Source organism: Periplaneta americana, chromosome 10 (genome assembly GCF_040183065.1).
Source record: "Periplaneta americana isolate PAMFEO1 chromosome 10, P.americana_PAMFEO1_priV1, whole genome shotgun sequence".
Classification (NCBI taxonomy): domain Eukaryota; kingdom Metazoa; phylum Arthropoda; class Insecta; order Blattodea; family Blattidae; genus Periplaneta; species Periplaneta americana.
The window spans coordinates 54,887,371-54,909,080 of NC_091126.1; the positions used below are offsets into that span (position 1 = coordinate 54,887,371).

At 34.3% G+C, this 21,710-nt stretch overlaps 2 protein-coding genes across 20 annotated transcripts in view; both read left to right on the forward strand.

Moving 5' to 3' along the window:
* Nucleotides 1–17,650, forward strand: part of LOC138707703 (mucin-2-like) — a 153,079-nt gene extending 135,429 nt beyond the window's left edge. For 10 of the 15 annotated variants that reach the window (XM_069837527.1, XM_069837532.1, XM_069837530.1 and 7 more), the window contains one exon: nt 1–16,969. This exon is cut by the window's left edge and continues 16,087 nt beyond it. Coding sequence is in view for 5 of the 15 variants with exons in the window: in XM_069837539.1 (XP_069693640.1) it covers nt 12,135–12,229 (95 nt within the window). In the remaining 10 variants the exon portion in view is untranslated. The other 5 variants (XM_069837539.1, XM_069837540.1, XM_069837541.1 and 2 more) reach the window with 5 other exon arrangements.
* Nucleotides 17,651–21,180: 3,530 nt separating this feature from the next.
* The window catches only part of LOC138707706 (coiled-coil domain-containing protein 130 homolog), a 28,848-nt gene continuing 28,318 nt past the window's right edge, over nt 21,181–21,710 (forward strand). For 3 of the 5 annotated variants that reach the window (XR_011334328.1, XM_069837544.1, XM_069837551.1), the window contains exon 1: nt 21,357–21,509. The gene's annotated coding sequence lies outside the window, so the exon portion shown is untranslated. Of the gene's footprint in view, nt 21,195–21,356; nt 21,510–21,541; nt 21,665–21,710 lie in introns of those variants that run through there. The other 2 variants (XM_069837550.1, XM_069837548.1) reach the window with 2 other exon arrangements.

Below are 21,710 nucleotides of genomic sequence, written 5' to 3' on the forward strand. Positions count from 1 at the left end.
AAGATAATTTTTTCGGTTTAACATGTTGGATTTGGACTTAAAATCTTCAACATTTCAGGTCTTGTTACCAATTCCAGCGTCATGGTAATAATATAATACAGTACTTGATTTGATGGATTGCTTAATCTGTTGGATTAATTAAGCCTGGCTAGTAATAAATAAATTGGTGATGGTTCTTTATATAGCATATAGTACTAAGAAGCCAAGATGTCCATACCATACAGAGTGGAATTAATATAACTCTGCAGATTTTTACAGCTTATTCCTTGGATAGAGTACAACACAATTTCCAGCACCGGCACCATATTATTTCCAAATGAATACTTTTCTCAGAAAAAAAACTTTACCCCTATATTTTAACACTGTTGTACTTGATACGTAACGTACTATCCATGTAGTTCTGACTTTTACTCTTATCAATAGAGAAACTAATAGGAAAAGGTTTATCCTTTCGTAATTTTTAAATAAAGCGAAGAGTTTTCTTGCAAATTAAATAAAAAGATTAATATAGCTGCTACTAGGTCGTCTGGCATTTATATTACAGTGAAAGGGACGGAACAGTTACTCAGACTGAGTGCACGTGTATTTGTGGGTGAGCCAGCGATGCGTCATTGCCAAGGTATGCAGACTTACAAAACGCTTAATAGGTTTTTTATTTATTTTAATGTATTCTATTATCCCCTTCAATCTGCACAGTTATATCACTTCCACTCTGTATAAAGAGGTGGTTTGTGGGTCGTCATGTCCATTTGTTTGGATTAGTCAGGCATAATAAACCCAACCAACAGTAAGCAACCCGTTATGTGTGGTACTATATTACCCTGATGTTGGAGCCTGTAAATAATTTCGAAATATTGGGAGATACAACTAAGTCCAACACATGGTGTAATATCCACAAATTTTATTTTAATTAAGGCAATAATTTGTTACTATTTCATTACAAAAATTGAGACAAATGAATTGTTTGATAATCTCTGAATAAAGCAATTTTCCATATTATAATTATTCATACGCTGCTTGAGGTGATGAGAATGAAGATATTTAGTAAAATTATATTTTATTTATTTTACCCTTTGCATACCAGGCAGTGTACGTGTGTACCCTAATCACACTATTTCTTATATGAAATGTGTTTTTTATATTGTGTAAGTTTAAGAGTTTTTTTACATTGTTTGAAATTCTCTATTTGATCCTAACATGCAAGAAAATATAATAATTTTAAGTTAAATTATGTAGGCTGACTGCACAATATAATGAGGTGCGGCTGTACACCACTTGTTACTCCAGGTCATCAATTTTAATTATTATGAATCACCTATACATTCGTTTGAGTTGGTATAACTGTAATATATCACTAAATTTTCAATAATGCTGCATCATTGTAACTGTTTCTTGTTAGTGGCACATTTTAATATTATTGCATCAGTCCTGTGTGCTGTTGTGTAGTTTATTTTCAAGTAATTAAGTCTAAAAGAATGAAGAGTACAGAATTTACAATTTAGAAAGAGAAGGGGACTCACAAGAAGTTTTTTAACATTGTATAAGGAAAGGAGTCAAGAGAACAGCCATGGTGCAGAGGCTTCTGAACTGAAAGATAATCTTGGATAAATTTCTGAAGTCCTGATGTTGCTGAAGGGAGTAGTGTAGATAAACTTTGCGAAGATGATATGGTAAATAGGCCAGTCTACAACAGCAAAAAATTGGTGCAATATGGCAAGCAATGTACAAGAAACCTGATCGACATCAAAGGCAAGATTGTTTTTTTATATCCAGTTGTCATACAATGTGACTCTATTTAGTGAGGCTTTTCTGTTATTTGTAGATTCTGAAACTGTAAAAAAAAGTTGACTGTATAAATCAGAAGACTAGGAAAATGTGTGATTAATATAATTTAGCTCATCCTTCTGATATACATAATTGATAACTAATGTAACAGAAATGTATGCTTTCATAGGACTTCTTAGAACAATGGATGCATTGAAAGCAAAACGAGAATCTGTTCCTGTATTATGGACAACACACACTATGTACCAAAAAAAAAAATTCCGCCTCATTTTCCAGAAGAAGATTTTCTCAGTTACTTTCTTTCATCAGATTTGATTATATGACCACCTGAGAAGAACACAGGAAAATGGATAAGTTTTATGCTTTAGAGAAATATTTTCATTTCTTGTTCAACAGTGCCAAAAGCATTACCTTCCAAGTACTCATTTGACAGATGAGCAACTGGTAGTGTTCCAAAGAAACTGCTCTTTTAGGATGTATATGAAATCAAAACCAACTAAGTATGGTATGAAAGTCTAGGTCTCTGTGATGTTGTAACTTCATATGCCATGAATTTGCAGTTGTACACAGGAAAAGGTGGAGAAATACTGAAAAAATAAAGACGCTACAGTTGTATTGGATTTCATCTCATTAGAAAGAGGATATGGTATCACTACTAACAATTACTATCATACCACTGGCAGAGAAACTCTTGAATCATGGATTTATTTTGACTGGAACACTTAGGAAAAACAAGCAAGAAATCCTTGTTATGCGAAAGGGAATTTTCGTATGTTTGCCTTCGAAGTAAATCTCACATTAGAATCTTAAGTTCAAAAAAAAATAGTGTCGGAATGCTTTTTTAAACTCTGAACATCATCATGATTGCTGTGGAACTGAAAATGAAAACTACAAACCAGATGTAATGTTCCATTACAATAGGACCAGAGACTCTGTTGACATAATGGACAAGATAGTAAATGAATATTCGTGCAATAGAAAACTAAGCTATTGATCGGTTTAAAAATGTATGCCAATGACATGGCCCTTGGATCACGTTATAGGGATGAGCTTCAGAGAACTTTAAATGACCTAGAAAGTGGGCAGAGGAGAACAGTCCAAATTGATTTCAGGAAAGGTGGCAAGACATCTGCAAACGATTCCCTAATGTTAAAAGATGCACCCTTGGAAATAGTAAATAAATTCAAATATCTAGATGTTACATTGCAACCAACCTTAATATCTTACACATCCCACTTTCAAGAAAGACGAACTCTGTTATTAAAGCCATGAAGAATAAAAAAACATACAGTACATATAGCAGTGACACTCTTCATAGCCGCCATAGCACCATTAACAACATACGGAATAGAAATTATCTGGTCCAATCTCACAAGCAGCTACGTAGAAAGATAAAATAATTTGAAAGCATGATTCCTAAAGAAAGCCCTACAAACAGGAAAAACAGTCCCATCTAGACTGGTCCACCTGCTAGCCCAGGAAACATTCTTAATTGAGGATATAAGAATGAAGTTACTGCTACCATCTACCAGACCTTACAACACAGTAATGGGGACAAGTCGCAGGAAACAAGAAAAAATTGAACCCGAATTCTACAGCACCAGTACAATGATCATCTGAAATTGGACCAAACGCATCTCAACCGATTTGCCTTTCATGGATTTCACCATAAACCAGCTCCACCGGCCTAACCAAGATTGTATCTGCAACCAGTGCAACCAGCAAAGCGAATGCTACCATAACAGTGTGCAAAAACATTACTAAATCATTCAACAAGTAGAGCAAAATCTAAAATATCCCCAGATAACCCTTATGCTCTTTCGAGCACACCTTTTTACTATTATATTATCCAGGCCAATGGATGAACATAGAGAAGTGGCATTTGGTTTCCGGAAGACAGTGACAGCTGTTATGACATCACAATGACTGATTAAGGGACATATAACGTGCCCCTGCTTTCAGTGGTGACAGTCGTTTGTAAACTCCGCAGTTACACACTAGAGGACTCCATTGCATCATGCTTTGCACGCAGTTCGTTGCACTGGTCGAGGTTGTGCTGGTGGTATTATCATACATCTTGTTGTCAGTGTATGTAGTGAGACGAAACACGATGGTTTGACGAGTAACAATCGATCCAGTTAATGTTTTGTGATTGGTTGAACTGAAAATATGATGTAAGGTGCACAATGAAAATGGTGTTGATGTGGAGAATGAGTCATTCGCATGTCTTTTTGCATTCTTCATTATGAACAAATATGAAAACCTCTTATGAAGTGAAAGTATCGTAATGTTAGATTGCAGTTATGATAGTGATAAGCTGTGCATTAAATGAAGTGGGGATAGTTCCAATTCAACAAGAGAAAGTAGCTGCCAGAGTGAATATGAACTTTCACCTCCCGGAAAGAGCAAAATGTCTTCTGTCATCACAATATTTGATGAGAAAACATTAGGCAATATTTTTTACGATTATCATAGCCCAGGATACAACACATATGAGAAGATACTGAAGAAGATCCCAAACTGAAAACGAAAAGTAATATTAAAATGGTGTTGAAATATGTAGCATAGAAACGAAAAGGTGTAAGTGTGGTCAAGGGAAAACCGCACACAATAAGTAAATGTCATCAAACAACAAACAATGGCTAAGTTTGGTGAGGCTAGAGTAGAATGGTCTAGTGAACATTATTGGAACTTACAGCATTGGGCAAATGAAGCAGCCAAAAATATCGGACTTTTGGACTTCAAAGCTTCAGTATATTTCATTGATAATTTGAAAACTGATTTTGGAATAATGTTGCACCATATAACTATGCTCCAAACAAAGAATGCAAATCAGAACGAAGAAGAAATAATCCAACATGTAGAAAATTTGGACCCTGTGTGGCATGAAAAATTGTCCTACTAATGATGGTGGTGGACGCCAATGTGAGCAGAAGGATGACGAAACAACGCTTGCAGAACATTTTTGCGTCCGTTTGCAATAGACATCTGTCTGATAAAGACAAGTCACTCTTGTGTGATTTCTGAGCTGGACACAAGGATGAACACATACTTCAAGAGGCCTCCAGGGGAAAACAAGTTCATTTAAAACTCATCTCTCTGAAAACTACGAAATATATTCAACCCCTAGATGTGAATATTTTCAGACAATATAAAATATATGCCAAAAGAATCACGGACTACATAAAACTATGTTTCAAGATGCCACAGCTCAAATTACATGACAGACTTCATTCTCAAAATGCATTCGGTAATATACAGTCGTATCTAGAGATCTATAGACTGATCCTGTGTTACACATGGCAGTCAGCTGGATACCATAGTGACAACCATGTGCAGATGTTCAAAAGTATCATCGACCTAGCTTTCAAAACTAATGTTCTTCGTGAGTGTGCATTCAATGAGTGTACTGATGTTGCATTTATCACCTGTGCATTTTGCGGTAATGGTTATTGCCGTCATCATTTTATAGAATGTTCTCACATGCATTAATTTTTAACACATGCATGCCCTGACTATTTGTAATGCAGTTATAAACAACAACAGCACTCCTTTGTGCAGAACGTCTCTTTAAACTTCGAAGTGGCTGTTGTATTCTGCTCCACTGCAGCATTTTACAAAAGAATGAATGTTACCATAGGATCCAGAGACAAATGAAGGACCCGTGACAATCTTGGCACGGTTTTACGTGTTCAAACCCAGGTGTTTTCCTTGTAAGTCAGCAAAAGTCTGCACAGTTTTTTTAATTGGCTATTTTACGATACTTTATCAACTGTTGTGATTATCTAGCATTTTAATGAGATGAAGGTGTTAATGCCAGTGATATGAGTCCAGGATCCACTGCCGAAAATTACCTAGCATTTGCTCTTAATGGGTTGAAAGTAAACCTCGGAAAAACCTCAACCAGGTAACCTGTCCCAACCAGAATTTGAACCCAGGCCCGCTTGTTTCATGGTCAAGCATGTTAACCATTACCGTACTCCACAGAGGTGGACACAGTTTTGTAAAAAAAAAAAAAAAGAATGATCTACAGGTAGAAATAAAATGAATTTTTTTTTCTCTCTCTTAATACTACTAAAATGACCTTCATTACAAAAACAGTCCTAAGTTTTCATTATGTACAGTTGTAAACATGTATTCACTTATTTCCTAACATTAAACTTACATGGTATTAATTATTTCTTCTGTGGTACACATGTGTCGTGCTTGGTATCCTAGGTGTTCTTTGGAGATTGGTATGCAGAAGGTTAATGTAGTACTAAACTGTCATAATGAATCAAATTTCCCTAAGGGCACAACTTACCTTCTTCCAAAAAGTAATAACCAGAATGTTATTTGCTTCTTCTTTTCTCTGATACTTGAAACATAAATATATTTTATTCATATATAATATTGATATCTGTGTACTGAAAGGTGCCTTATGAAATCGAAAAAAATATCTTAAATTTATTTCATATTGAGATTGAAATCTAAGAATATCTATTTTCTGTGAAGACAAAAGCAATTATGACATCTCTAATGATTATTACGATATTAAATTACACATGTTTATACATTTTAAAGGTAACTTGTGTAGTGCTGTCATATAATATTCCAGAAAATATATGTGGCATCTACCAATTATGTCTCATTTACTAAATATAGAATGTATGTAGGAGAGTGTGCGGTAACATGTTGTTTTTGAGGAGTAAGTTTTTTTTTTTTTTAATTGCTTGTTCTGGATGGGGCCATTTAGGGATTACTGAACAATTATTTTGTTTAGTTTTTAAGTTATGTAAGTTTTTTTATTATTATTTTGTTATGTAAGTTTTTTTTTATTATTTTTTAAGTGCATGTGCGAGAAGTAGTAACATTTGTTGTATATCTGAAACGAATTTCATAACAAATACTGACTTTTTAAGGCCTGAATCATATTTTATATGATACTTTTAGGTACATTTGAGCAGAATAAATGAAATAAATTATTTTTTGTTCAAACTTACGGAAGACGTTTTCCAACAATTAAGTTTTATTAATTACTGCTGTAGTGGATGCTTCTACTGGTATTACTACTGTAGTTAGTGTAAATACTTTGTGTTTCATTAAAGAATAGCAGTAAATTAATGGCATGAATTTTTTAAGGAATTAAGAAAAATGTTCAATATTTGTTTAAGATTTTTTCACGCTATAATAAACTACGGGAAGTAATATTTTGTATTATGTTTTAAGCATTATTTTAATTCATACCAGAACTTTTTGGAAATGAAATGAATTGCATTTATACAGGAGAAGGACGAGGAATTTATCTATTGAGAAACAATGCAAAAGAAATGAAATTTTATAAAATGAACTTGGTGTAATAACAATGAGGCATTACATGCAGCAGAAATATAACTGCTGAAGACACAGCTGATAAAGCTTGATGTACATCACAAATTCAATTGCATCAGCTGTCAAACCCCAGCTATGGACGTGAAATTAGAAATTACATTTCTTTATTCTGCAGTTCTTACATGAAATAACAGTGCATTTGTCCAGCCCTAAAGGTTTTGTATCAATTGGTTAAACTTATATTTTTCAACCCCAACCATGAATTCTGTAATTCGTATCATCTCTTCGTTTAGAGTTTGTTCTGCCTGCATTAATGAGCAAAGACCTTTCTGTTGGTAATGCAATTGCTTCTTTGGAGATATTTATTTGAAATTTACTTGCCAAGGGCACTGCAAGCAGTTCAAACTATTGACTGAATTTGATGATTCGAAAGCATTTACTATACAAATCCGGGTGGCATTCTCGGTCAATCATACTAGATTCCAATCTTGAATTACAGTGTATTTCGACAAGTACAAAGAAAATAATATAGTAATAATTATAATTATGAATTACTTAAATGAAATGTGTCGTGATGTAATGGATGCCAGAGAGGAAAGCTAATTAAACAATAATAATTTATTTGTAGAAGTATGTTATAAACTGTTTCAAGGTGCACCAAGGTGAAGGTCACTTGAGATACACAATTTCTTTGGATCCTTTCCCAGTCTAAATCAACTTAACCTCTAACGCCAACAATCAATCTTGTGATATCTCTATGCAGTGTATTTATTGCTTGATGTCTTTTTGAAAGGAATCCCAGAAGTAAACCAGTACAGGTAACCTATCAGTTGCATAGTTCTATGGCATGCAGATGGGATCCAAAATTTGTGCATCGAGTGGCCATGGCTTTGGCGAGCTTGGTGTGTCTGGAATGGTGCCACTCGCCAGCAATTGTCAGTGTTTTGTGTTTGTTCCTGTAACATTAAAAAATTCGAAAATGGGGTGTACATTGCTGAGAGGAAATGGAAAAGTGAAGGAATTTACTTACTTTCGCAATTTTTTCTTTTGCCAGTTCTTAAATATTTTACTCATCTTGCCCAGGATGTAAAAAGAAATGTCGATGGAATGACGCATTATTGTGAAGATGTTGGAAATTTTGGAGAGAATGTCATCATGGTCACTCTCAAAATGTACTTCTAACAAGACTGGTCCTGCTTGTGTTAATGCTATCGGAAATCTTGGTTTAAAGAACACACTTTAAAGCCTCATGATATTGTACTATGAATATGTCTGATCTAAAGAATCCTTCAACCATTATTTTCTTACTTTACTCTGCCTTTTGTCAACACGACAAAACTGATTTTTCACTTGAATATAAATATTGGAAGAAAAATGTGTATGTCACCATACCCACAACACAGCAGCCACGAAAATGAGCATTGCAATATAAGCTAACACTCGGAGTAAAGGGAAGTGATGTAGTAAACTAAAGAAGATCAGAGCTATAGAATTCTACTCCAGCTTTATTTTATAATTCTGTTTAAAAGTTCACTGTATACATAATCTGCATATCATTCATAACAAAGACTAAGTTATGATTATACACAGACCTTCTTCACTCGTAATACATTTTATAATCCAGAGAAGCTGCAGATCCAGTGGCTTGGATCTGATTCCATGTTGCGTAAGTTAAAGAAATAATATTCAGTACAAAGTGAGTATTATCTATAACATCAGTATTAGAGTTGATTTCATTACATGATCATCCTTCCGAAGTATTTGTCGTATGTATATAAAGGTCTAAAAATTATATGTTGCGGTTGGTGGATCAGTGTTAGATTGGTTTAATCATACCTGTCTGTTGTTACAAAATTGCTGCCTGGATGAAGACGTAGGCTACAATTTCAAAAGGAGAAGATGACAAAATATTTCTACTATTATGGGTGCTTTTATATTTTCGTTATATTTTGGCTAATATACATATGAACTCTTTGACAACATGAGAATATTCACAAGGAAGGCAGTGTAGAGCAGAGAAAAAAATATTTTGTAATTATGGAAGAGAGTGAAAGGATATCAAGAACCTTAAGAATAAATTTTGTTTTACTCTTTTCGTGTGATGACGATATTGAAATATCCAAATAATTGCTATGCACTTAAATTTTATAATTTGAGTTGTTGTGAAATATAAGATACTGCCATGTGTATTTTTATTTAATATTGCTTTGAAGAAGGTTTTCGAAGCAATTATCTATGCCTTATATTTTCTTCACTCTCGAAATAATTAATGTTCTTCAATATGGAAAGGCAACTATGATTTATAATCAGTATAACATTTTTTACAGAAGTTATTTATACATGTAATTTTCTTTTCAGTCATCACTTGCAGTGAACATACCGATGATTGTTACCTAATGAAATTCATAAATTTATTATATCTCTTTCATACCTCACACTTCTCATTGGATTTACACTTCCATAGTAGATATCTTTACAGATCTTCCAGTACGAGTTGCAAGAATGAGTAGATTGGAATCAACATGTTTTCAAGAAAATATAATCAATAATGGAATCGCACCGGATAAGCCTCTTTTGCAATCAATCTCTTTAGGCCTCTGGAAGCTTACAAATATAGCAAGAGAAATATATGGCAAGATTTCAGCTTTCGGTGACAAGTCAGATAGAGAGTGAATTTTTTCGTTAGATATTCCAAAAGTGGCTTTATGATGATACATGCATATACATGAGATTTTCTGTGATCACTATTATAAATGAGTATGTTACGCTATACACTTCTAATATTAGTCTCCATTTTTGTTGGAGAAATTTATTTATTTTCTCAGCTCATTTTCAAAATGTGAATAGTTTTTATGTTTAATCATCAATACCATGTGGACGTTAATATTGAATGTAATACTGAATCTAGAGTTGCTCAAGCTAAGGTAGTGTGTGATATTTTTTAAATTTTCTAGTTTGGGTGTGCATTATTGGTGACAAAGTAATGTGACCAGTTTGTATATGACTTAAAATTGTATTGTGTATGATATTTTTTAGTTATTTTCACTTTCCAACTAGTATTTACAGACGAGAAACAGAAGCTGAAAAGCTGAACCGATATTTCCCACTCACAACAAAATATCATGAAGAAAATAGAAACTTATTTCTGCAGACAACCTATATGAAGTGAAAAGATGTTGAAAGATCTACTGTAAAGAGAGGCTGCATTTATATATGTGACATATAAACTTGTGAAACATGATTTCTCAACTTTCCTACACTTCTTCACAAGACTGAAAGGAATACTTTTTTCCGGATAATGTAATCCATATTTGTATTTTGTTTTACATAATAATTTATTCAAATATTGGAGGTTCAGAATTATTTTTTCAGATCATTGATTTTCATAATTCCGTGACAACCAACCACAATGTTCAAATTGCAAAAATGAAGTCATGTCTTTAAGACTACAAAAACTTCCATTATAAAGCATAGTGATCTTCGAATATTCTAAGACAGCTAGAAAATCTCCTACTTTCTTATTTGACTTTATTAAATGTGTATATTTATCTTTAACAATTAATGATAATCTAGCTACTTGATATTGATTTATACAGGGTGATTCATGAGATATGACGTGAGCTTTAGGGATCAGTTCTATATGTAATTTTGAGCAAAATAGTCATATGAACATAGGTCCAGTGATCAATATTTAAGGAACTACAGCTGTTCAAATTCTAACAAAGCAGTAGTAATTGTGAGCAGAATTAAAGGGAAATAATTAAAAATACGCGGAAAGATATTAAATAATACTGTGTTAAATGGAAAATAAGCATATCCCAGTTTCAAAGATTTTCAAATATTACTTTATCCAATTCAACATACTTGGCCGCACAGATGTGAATTGCACATGTAGCCTTTCATAGCTCGTCATAGCTGATTAACACAGCAGCATTCACAATACGGGCAAGTAATTGTTCTCTTGTTTGTACCTAAGTTTGTACACAAGGTGACTACTATTGCACGAGAAAAGTGAGTGATGGAATCATCATGTTTATATTACATACGTCACCTGGTCTAAAGGGACATCTTCCAATGTAAGACTGCAAAATGCTGTTATTATACCTACTCATCAACAGCGGATGTCGCCAGACCTGATCTATCCTACTCCTCTCCCTATACTTCATGTTACAGTGGAACCCTACTCCCTTTAGTGCAGGCTCCATTGTTTGTATTAACACTCAAAAAAGTTATATTCCTGGTTTACAGTATGACATACGGATTTTTACAAATGAGAAACTAATGATAATTGGACACATGTTCATATAACATTTTTTTACTCAAAAGACCTATAGAACTGCTTTCTGAAGTGCAGATCATACTTCTTGAATTACTGTGTATATAACACTGCATTTTTTTATATCATGTCTTCCTTGGAGTTTAGAAAATAGCTTTTGTTATAACCATGTTACACTATCGTAAAGTGCGCTCACATGTTTTTATTTATGGATGCCCAACACTCATGGTTGTTTATGTCAGTCTATTAAACACTGACCGTGTGCATACAGATAGATCTTCATATCAAAGAGATTATTTACGAGGCTGCTACCATGAAAAAACACTAAAAATGTTAAATTTGCTGCCTGGATATATTATTTCCTTTTCAAGATCCATGAAGGCAGAGATCACAGAAAATATTTCTAAAGTTACTTTCAAATTGGAAATGGATGGAAATTAATTCTGTATGCTAAGCATTTATATTTTATACAGAGAAGTTTCATTCCTATACAAGACTCCAAGACAGAGAAGAATTTATACACATGAACAAAACTGGACAAAAATCGTTTATTTCACATGTGATGATATTGTATGCTTTACACTTTGCAGTATAAAAGTGAAGATAGTTTAACAGTTGTATTGCCAAGAAAGAGGGATATCTGGTAAGAAATGTATCACTATATAAAATTACAGATGTAAATTCGACTTTGATGTTAATTCATGTAACGTACTGAACTAGATAACTATTAAAACATAAATGCACTTCTTTCTTCAAAATGCAGGCTTCCAAATGGATGACACCAAAATTGACCCTGTTAATGAAGAATATACTCTTACTTGCACAGTGACTGTGTACTTCAACTTGAAGATGATATAATTTTATGCCCAGCGCAAAAAGCCTATGGAATATAAAGGTATGAGATTTTACATATTTTAAAAGCAGTTTTTTTTTTCTTGCCTTTTATGTGCTCAGGTTTATTGGGATTGACTTTAACATAAATTACTGCGGGATTGAATTGTTTGCATCACTCTCTGCGTAAAATCACTCTGTTAAATCTACAATTTATCTCTGTTAATAGTTAATATTCAGGAGAAAATAATCTCTATTTATTGCAAATAGTTTAAATATTTCTCTCACTTATGGAGTAAACATCGAGGGATTCAACAGGAAATCAGAAAAAAAAAATGTTGTTCATACTGTATACAAGCCAACACTACAGGCTAACTGGGTTAAAGGTATACATAACTAACAGGGTAAAATGCGAGAATTGTATGCCCCTTGATACGAAAATTGGTCGCTGTTCAAAGACTAACAATCTTGTGAAGTGCCTTGAAATTCCAAACCCAGGTTGATCAAGCTTTGAAATCAAACACTATTTTCAGTTTTATCAAGGAACTGAAAGACGCCACTATCACTGAAATCTTGGAGGATGACGACCCCGGACTCATTTCACCAGCATTATCATCTTCATCTCATTCAGACACTAAATAACCTAAGATGTTGATAAAGCATCATAAAATAACCTACTAAAATAAAAAAAAAATACATTGATATGATGAATCCTCTCAGCACCCAAGTGAACTCTTTTTGTGTCAATAATCTGATTTAAAGTCCCGCACCGTGGCGTCGCGGTATAAGGCATCCTGCCTAGGACTCGCGTTACGGAATGCGCGCTGGTTCGATTCCTCATGGGGAAAGAAATTTTCTCATGAAATTTCGGCCAGTGTATGGGACTGGTGCCCACCCAGCATCGTGATGCACTTGGGGAGCGAAATCCGGTTGTGAATACCAGCTATAACGGCTGGGGGGATCATTGTGCTAACCACACGATACCTCCATTCTGGTTGGATGATCGTCCATCTCTGCTTCGGTATGTGGGCATGAGGCCAGCAGCTGGCTGGTCAGTCTAGGCCCTTCACGGGCTGTAGCGCCACGGATTATTTTAATCTGGTTTAAAATGAGAGTTGCAGTTTGTAAGCATGCGAAAGAGGTGCTTGTGAAGAATGTAATGAATTGTCGAATGAGTAACTTTAAATTCCCTACTAACCTATATAAATTGACTTTTAGTGAATGACTGACGCACCTGATCCACAGTCTCTTCAGCCATGTGTATTTTAGGATGTTCCCTGTTTTTGATATCGAGCCTCCAGCTTCTCGTAGAGTTCTATCCCACTCATAAATAGACTTGCATGTGGGAGGATCCACATTCCATTCCCTTCATGCACACTGCTTAACTTGTGTAACTGATTGTAAATTCTGCAAATCAGAGCACGCACTGCACTTTATGGAGTGACGTCCGCATTTTGACTGACAAGGAAACTATTGATGCATAACTTTTTCTCATTCTGTTTCTGTGCTTGCATGGCAGTTAACGCAACAGTGACCTTGGAAATGTGACAGAACAACGCGGAGAAATTTTCTATCGATTGCGCCTTTACATTACAAAATTATAATGTGTAATTCCCGCATTTTATGCTGTTATTTATGTATACCTTTAGCCCAGTCACTCTACATTGTGACATTTTTTTCCAGAGCTAGTTCATAATAATTAAAGAACCCACTCATTGAAGTAAATAATTTAAATGCAAAAGATCACACCATTATTATTTTTACTACTACTACTACTACTACTGCTACTGTCACGACCATGACCACCACCACCAACAACACCACCACCATCACCACCACCACCATCACCACCACCACCACCACCACCACCACTGGTGTACATGTGTTACCATAAGTGTGTCTGTAAATCTGTAATCAATGAATTAAGTGGAACTCAGCAGAAGGAAGCAGTAATAGGCTATTTAATAGGCAGAGCTCGATCGTAAACTCATGGCACCTGTGTGAAAGACGAATTGGCATCCACTTACATGGACTCTCCCAAAAGTCTTGCTGGAGAGGTATTTGAACAATACTCTCGATGAGTAAGCAGTCCCTTGGAAACAGCTGCACACATAGAACATCCCACTTTGCGCAGTGGAAGCCTCAGAAAGAAGCTCGTGCAGGTTTGTGCCATGAGTTTGCGATTGAGCCCTACTGAATTATAATTCAAATGAAGAGAAACGAAAACAGTCAAATCATTTGGGATGGCCCCTATTGTATGACTGGCCAGTAAGTTGGTGTTGGTGAATTCATCATGGAAGTTATGTTTAATTTTTTTTCTTCGGATTTTCATATTAATGCTGTATAATACGTATTTTATACTTCAAATATAAATTCAAATTTATTTCGTAAAAAAAGCAAGGAATAAGCTGTTAATATTAGCTATTTTAATTTATACTACTGATATAATTGTGCCAATTTATTTTGTGGTTTTATTATTTACAAACTAAATTCTTCCATTGCATTTCAGACATAAGTTACTAAATGGAATTGACTACAGTAAGGAAGGGGTGGAAGGAGACAATGAACTATTTAACACTGTTTTAAATAATGGTTTATAAGTACATAGATTTAATATTTTTCACATGCACTTCAAGCAAGGAAAGAATTTTCGTGAAATTTTGTCTAAAATTAAAACATTTTATACTATATTTTAAAGGAACATGGGATTGAATTTTACTTTATAATTCAGCACAAATGTTTTTACATCATTATGATGATATCATGATTACTTATCAACTAAATTGTTATTTTATGTCCCTGAGAAAATAAATGTCACTTTACTTCGACCCATTGCGCAACAACTAAATACGTGACGTAAATGAGTGTTACAATCAGAAATAGTAATGCTCTGAAGTAACTGTTCATATGATTAAATACAAAGAATAGACTAAAATTGTAGTTTCTCATCGTAATTATTGAGTGGTACTGACACATGTTTTTGATTATTTCCAATAAAATATTAAACAACACTTGTTAATTAAAACACTGTTCTCTTCATTCCCTGTGTATCTCTTTTACGAAGAATAACTATGGCTTAGAAGACTTGCTCAATGAAATATTGTTAAATGCTAAGCACAGTAAACTTGACCATGCAGTAGATTTGGATTACAAATCCTTTTTGCAATGGTACCAGTACTCTGAAAGAAGACCTTCCGAATCGAACAAAAGTTTTAAGTTACAATCAAGTAATGGGACAAGTTATAACTACCATGAATATTAGGAAAGAGATTATTTCTGTAACTAATAAACTTTTCAGTAGAATGACCAAGATGCTAGAATGCCTTTAAGACAATTATTTAATTTCTAATTATTAACGTAATGAAATATTTACTAAATGCATATACCAAATTAAAAGGAATCTGCAGGTGAAAGTTTACTGTTAGCTTAAATTTGGAATAGATTTATTTTATGAAGCATGTATTATTGGAGGCCAACTTTACATTATAATGCTCATTTTCATAACCCATATTAGATATATTGTGAAGATCATGTTGCGATGAAATTACATAATTACCCAACAATTTAATACAGCTTTTTGGGTTGTTATTGGTTACTTACGATTTACCTGTGTTTTGGGTATCTGTCATACAGTAATAGTGGGATAAAAGCAATATGTGCATGAAATAGCTGTGTACCTAGATCATATATACCCAGATTGCTCTGCGTTATAGGCTTTGACGGTAACAACTTTTGTCAGGTTTACTATGCTGCCATCTAGTTGTTACATAAGAAGTCACGTCATAACTCCCATTTGAATTGCATTACCGACTGTACTGCCATCTCGTGTTCGTTTACGGTGGACAGGTGGCGATCCTGGTGGTTGTTCTCTTCAAAGTGCAACCGATTTTAACATAGGAATGAGCAATCTATATGTGATCTGGGCTGTGTAGAAACTTCGTTATATGTGCGTTTATTTGTGATTTTGTGCTCTATTAAATTATTTATCTTTTTATGATTATTATTATTATTATTATTATTATTATTATTATTATTATTACTATCACCATCATCATAATCGCGAATTTTTCATCAGTTTGTTTCACCAATAGTATATTGCATTTTATATTTCTAAATACATTTTTATGTATAGATTTTAAACGTTTGTTTCAGGGAATTTCACATAAGATTGCTTTCTTAGTACACTATTTTATTCTGTAATGAATTACAGTTTTCCATTTCTAACATTTCACATTACATTATCTTTTTTAATGTAAAAGATATGTTTTGTGATAAAGTTGCAATAGGTTGCTGCATTAACGTATCACTTATATTTTGTAATATGGTGCAGTTTCATTCTCATCATTGTCTCTGTATTTTCAACGCACGCTGATTAAAAATTGCAGCGGTTTTATTTATCTATATTGAAACTATGAGAATTTGCAATATATGCATAATTCACAGCGAGAGATGAACAGATCTGTCTGGTATCTTGGCACACTTCCATATGCAAGAGGCATTTATATTGTTCCTAAACTTGATTGTAAAAAATTATGATTTATATTTATTAATGTGATAATTGTTAGGCAGGAAGTAGTGGAAGACAACTCTGCCAGTCTGTTGAAATGTATTTGGATCTGCAAAGAAAGAAGCTAATGATCAGCCTGCGGATCTTTACTTCTGCCACATTTATAGATGACTTTGGTTCTGAGAGGAAAAATAAGACTGAAGTAGTGTGGTTAATTTTTTTATTAATGGTTTTAAGAAAAATAAATTTATGCTAAATGACTTACTATGTCTACTCATTATGATTGTTTGAAAAGACAGATGTTGCCAGAGGCCTCAATAATTCCTATATTTAATGCAAAATAGAGTTTTTATTCCTTATTTCGTTAACAAGATATGCCTCGCTAAAAACTCTTTGTTCCATAGCACTATGATTGAGACAGTGCACTGGTACTTTAATTAAGACAAAACATTTCATGTACATTGATGTTGCTTGATTCTTTACATCAACGGGCATTGTTATTGCTTCTGTAACAACACAAGAGCCAGTTTAAAACATGAATGTAAATCCTTTCGTTTCTGCACACGGAAATTTTTTTCTGATGTGTTTGTAAATTAAACATTAAGAATGGTGTCATTTTTCTTAACTCCATTTCGTGTGTAGTATAATACAGAATTTTTATTTATTTAATTTTGTTTTTACTTATAAGGCAAAGCAATGTTTGATGCCAAACATTGGACCAGTCAAAAGTTAAATTAATATTGAACCAATAGAGTAACTTGTGCATAAGTCTAGTAATAATTGTTGTTTTATTATTTCTCCTCAGGGTCTATCTGTCTGTCTTGCTGCTTTTCAAAATAACATAAAATGAATGGAAACCATTCTCAAAAAACAATTTTGCAGCACTGTAAATTAATTGAATTGAGAAAATGATTTTATAATATATGATGTTCAGAATATTACACAGTGTTCCTTATTTATATTCCTACTCCCCGCCCCGCCCTCCATATTTATAAGATATTTTAAGAGGATGATATATATATATATATATATATATATTATGTGGTAGAGGAAGCGCAAAGAAAGCTTGCCCATTCGACTGATGCGCACAGAACGATATTCGGTCCTCGTGCCGCCATGCTCGTTACAGGGATGCTATGAATCACCTAATGCTGATTACAGGGCACATTCGAAAGCGCGGTCTTGAGCTGTTCGCATCGTGGAGTGTATTGTGCAGACCAGGTAGAAGCCAGCTTATGCGTTACATACTCTGCATTTTATCCCTGATATCAGGAGTTTTATGTAGTTCAAAGTGTATTTGTTAAATAACAGAGTTCTGTATAACATTCTATGTACCTAACAATGCTCCCGTTTGGCTCTAAATTAGGAAGTGCTAATAAAATGTTACACAGTCAAACTAGGGAATTGTTTATAACGTTTATAAATTTATGAAAAACGAAACAGGCTCCACTTGTAACATAGGGAGTACATACTATAACATCTTTGTCATTTCATTCAGTGATTTTATATATAAAAAAAAGTGCTTCTGTATTTTCAACAATGTTATGTTATTAGTTATTCTGCAACTAGGTTTAGGTTTCGTTACATGCGCTGTGATAAATCTCACTCAAAACATCAAGCCAGCAGACGACTGAGAACTGTCGACAGTTGGCCAATCGAATCGAAGCAAGGTCGAGTGTACCCGAACGTTTCTGAAAGTTTGCACAGCTTTCCGTGGCAAGCTCTTCTTGCGTCTACTCTATCACAGTATGATTTTTGTAATGCAAGTAGAGTGCTTTTACGGTCCATGCATATGATCGTATGTGAATATTTAAATTTTTTAATGTCCTTCAAAGCATTATATATGGCTAGAATCTCTGCATTGAATATTGAAGTCGAATTCCCTTGAGGAAGTTATTACTCGAATTGATTATAGAAGGCTGCTCCAACAAGATCTTGCTTCTTACAACCATCTATGAAATAAATATGCTTTGGCGCAGAACCTTGAGAATAGGTGTGAAGATATTCCTCCCATTCTTGGGAGATGCAGTTTTTCACTTGTGGGGTAAAAGATGTATCAACTATTGCTTCTTCAATTTCTTGATAATCTATAAGGTAGCAGGGAAGTTGGGAGTTTTGTAGAGATTGGGATGTGTTAAGAAAGCAGAAAAAAATTGTTTAAAAGAAGAATATTTTGAGTGATAATGTTCGCATGTTGTGAATGTGGCAGTTCTGACAAAAGTTTGAGTTTAAGAAATAATGGGGTAGAAGTATGTGAGAAAAGTCTAGTTATGAATTTGGTTGCCAGTCGAAATTCGCGATATCTTTTGCTAAAGAAGGGAAATGTATTTCCCATCTTGATATGTGCCGGGTTGCCATTGATGCTGAAAATTTTTTTTAAGGAGATTGTAGAATAGTTGTTTTTTCCAGGTATTGGAATATGTGTAAGAGTCACTTTCTAGTAGGGATCCATATTCCAATCTGGCTAGCATTAATGGGTATAAGAAATTGAATAGGACGTTGTGCTCTGTTCCCCACGATTTATTGGAAATACATATAATTTCTTGATATTGTTCACTTTCTGAATAATGTGTTCCATATGTTGTTTTCCCAAGAGCCAGTAGTCTACCATCATGCCTAAAAATATAGCTGTCTTCTGAGATGTGATAATATCATTAGTTATGGGAATGTCTCGTTTATAATGTGTAACACCTTTCTTGAATATTATAAATTGCGATTTTGCAGTATTAATCTTGAGGTCTTTAACAAGTAGATGTTTAATGATTCAATTGCATTGTTCCTCAAATATGCGGATACCATCTGATATGTGGGTATGATTGCATGACCTGTACTATATCATGTGCATGAAGTATCCTTAATGGAGTGTTGTTTGGAAGGTTCAGATTTCCAACATATAATGTATATAATAGGGACTGATTGAGGACCCTTGTGGAATGCCCAGTGAAGAATATCGTTGTTATTATATTTGGGTGCCAAGAAGAGCAGTCTGTTACACATCAGATTGTATACCGGTATACATTTAATAAGTGATTCTGGAATGTCATATGCAGGTAATTGGTTTAGGGGTATCCAATTGAATGGAGTCATAGACCTTAGTAATATCAAGGAATAAAGTGAACATAACCTTGTTAGATAATAGTGCAAGATATGCATCGACTAGTAGTAGGTAAATATATGAAGTGCCGTATCCCTTACAGAAGCCATACTGGTTGCTGGGCCAGAGGTGAAATCTTTCCAAATGGAAAGTAATTCTGTCGGTGAAGATTTTTTCAAAGAGTTTGCGAAGTTTAATTATAGGGTGAATATAAAACTGCTTCCAGTTATCAGGAATTTCTCTGGTTGTGAGTACCTTATTGAATTTATCTACCAAGAACAATAGATAAAATGATGGTAACTTCTTGAGTAAGAGATGCAGAATATAATCAGGACCGGGTGGAGAGTTTTGTCGAGTGGCCAAGACTTCAGATACCGGTACGTCTTGAAGAGTAATAGGTTTTAAAAGCTGATGATCTTCAGTAATGCTAGAAATTTCGAAAATTGGAGAAGGAGATGCCACCATATCTGGAGAAAGATCTTGTAAGAATGTGGTTTGTAATTCTTGATCCATTAAGATCGGAGTGAAATTAGTTTGCTTGCCTGTCTTATACCAGTTCAATTTCTTCCATATGGTCGTAGTTGGAGTTTGTGATGTAATAGATATATACCGGTAATCTTTCCAGCAAAGGCATTTGAAATAACAAAGAACCTTCTTAGTGTGGGCTTCTTGATTCTTAGCTGCTAAGTAGTTGGAAAAAATGGGGTGCAGCCTGTATTTCTTGTAGGTAAGTCGTCATTTGACAATTGCTCTATTGCAAGCCTCATTCCACTATGGTGGTTTAGGAGGCGTGTTAATAATAATAATAATAATAATAATCATCATCATCCGTGGTGTTACAGCCCATGAAGGGCCTAGACCGACTAGTCTGCTGCTGGCCTCGCCCACATGCCGAAACAGAGGTGGACGATCATCCAACCAGAATGGAGGTATCGTGTGGTTAGCACGATCCCCCCAGATGTAGCTGGCTTTCGCAACCGAATGTCACTACATAGCGTAGTTCAAGCGCATCATGATTCTGGGTGGGCACTGGTTCCATACACTCGCGAACCACAGGTTGGGAAACGATGCCTTAGACCACTACGCCACGGCGAGGGACTTAGGAAGCGTGTTGGTTCTGGTAACTTGTGTAGAGGATGGAAATTTCTGACATTCTTTTATTAGTAGGATATTGACGTCAAAATCATTGATTGAAGACTGGATACTCTGTAATTTAGATATCGACGTTAAATAACCCTATATTTTATAGTTCATATAGTATCGTTAAATAAAAGATACAATTGAAGATTGGGAAATTTTGAGTCATAAACGGCAATTTTATCAAATTCGTTGGGAAATTAGAATTGTCCGACAGTGGTCAGTGTTACCAAGACAGCAGTTTTCTCCACTAGGTATTGGCATTTTTCCGTGTCAGTTTAGCTGGTAAAAGTTTAAAAAAGTGTATTGCTGATTTAGGGATTTAGTGGACTATTTAATAGTCTCAGCAGTAACATAATCTCATTTCACATTGATAATATAAACATTTAGTGGCCTGCACTGTTTTATAGTGGATTTTAAAATATCCCATTGGCTACACTGGTAGTGGTATCAAATTGTGTATAGTCTGTCTGTTCGAAAGGATAATAATGTTTGTGCGATTGTGATTTGTGGTTTATGAAACTTTTACAGGGAAAACATTTGTATGTGAACGTGTTACAACTGTAGAAGTACGTTATCATACTTTCCAGAAGCTTTTCTTTCTTAGTCATTGTTTTATATTGTACAGGTTATGTATTCATGCATTCCATGAATGATCGACTTGACGTCTGAGTGTATAAAAATTAAAATTACACTGGTTGCTTGAACTTTTCACAGAAGTGAAGTAATTATGATCTATTGTAACTGTAGCACTAACTATATTTAGAAAA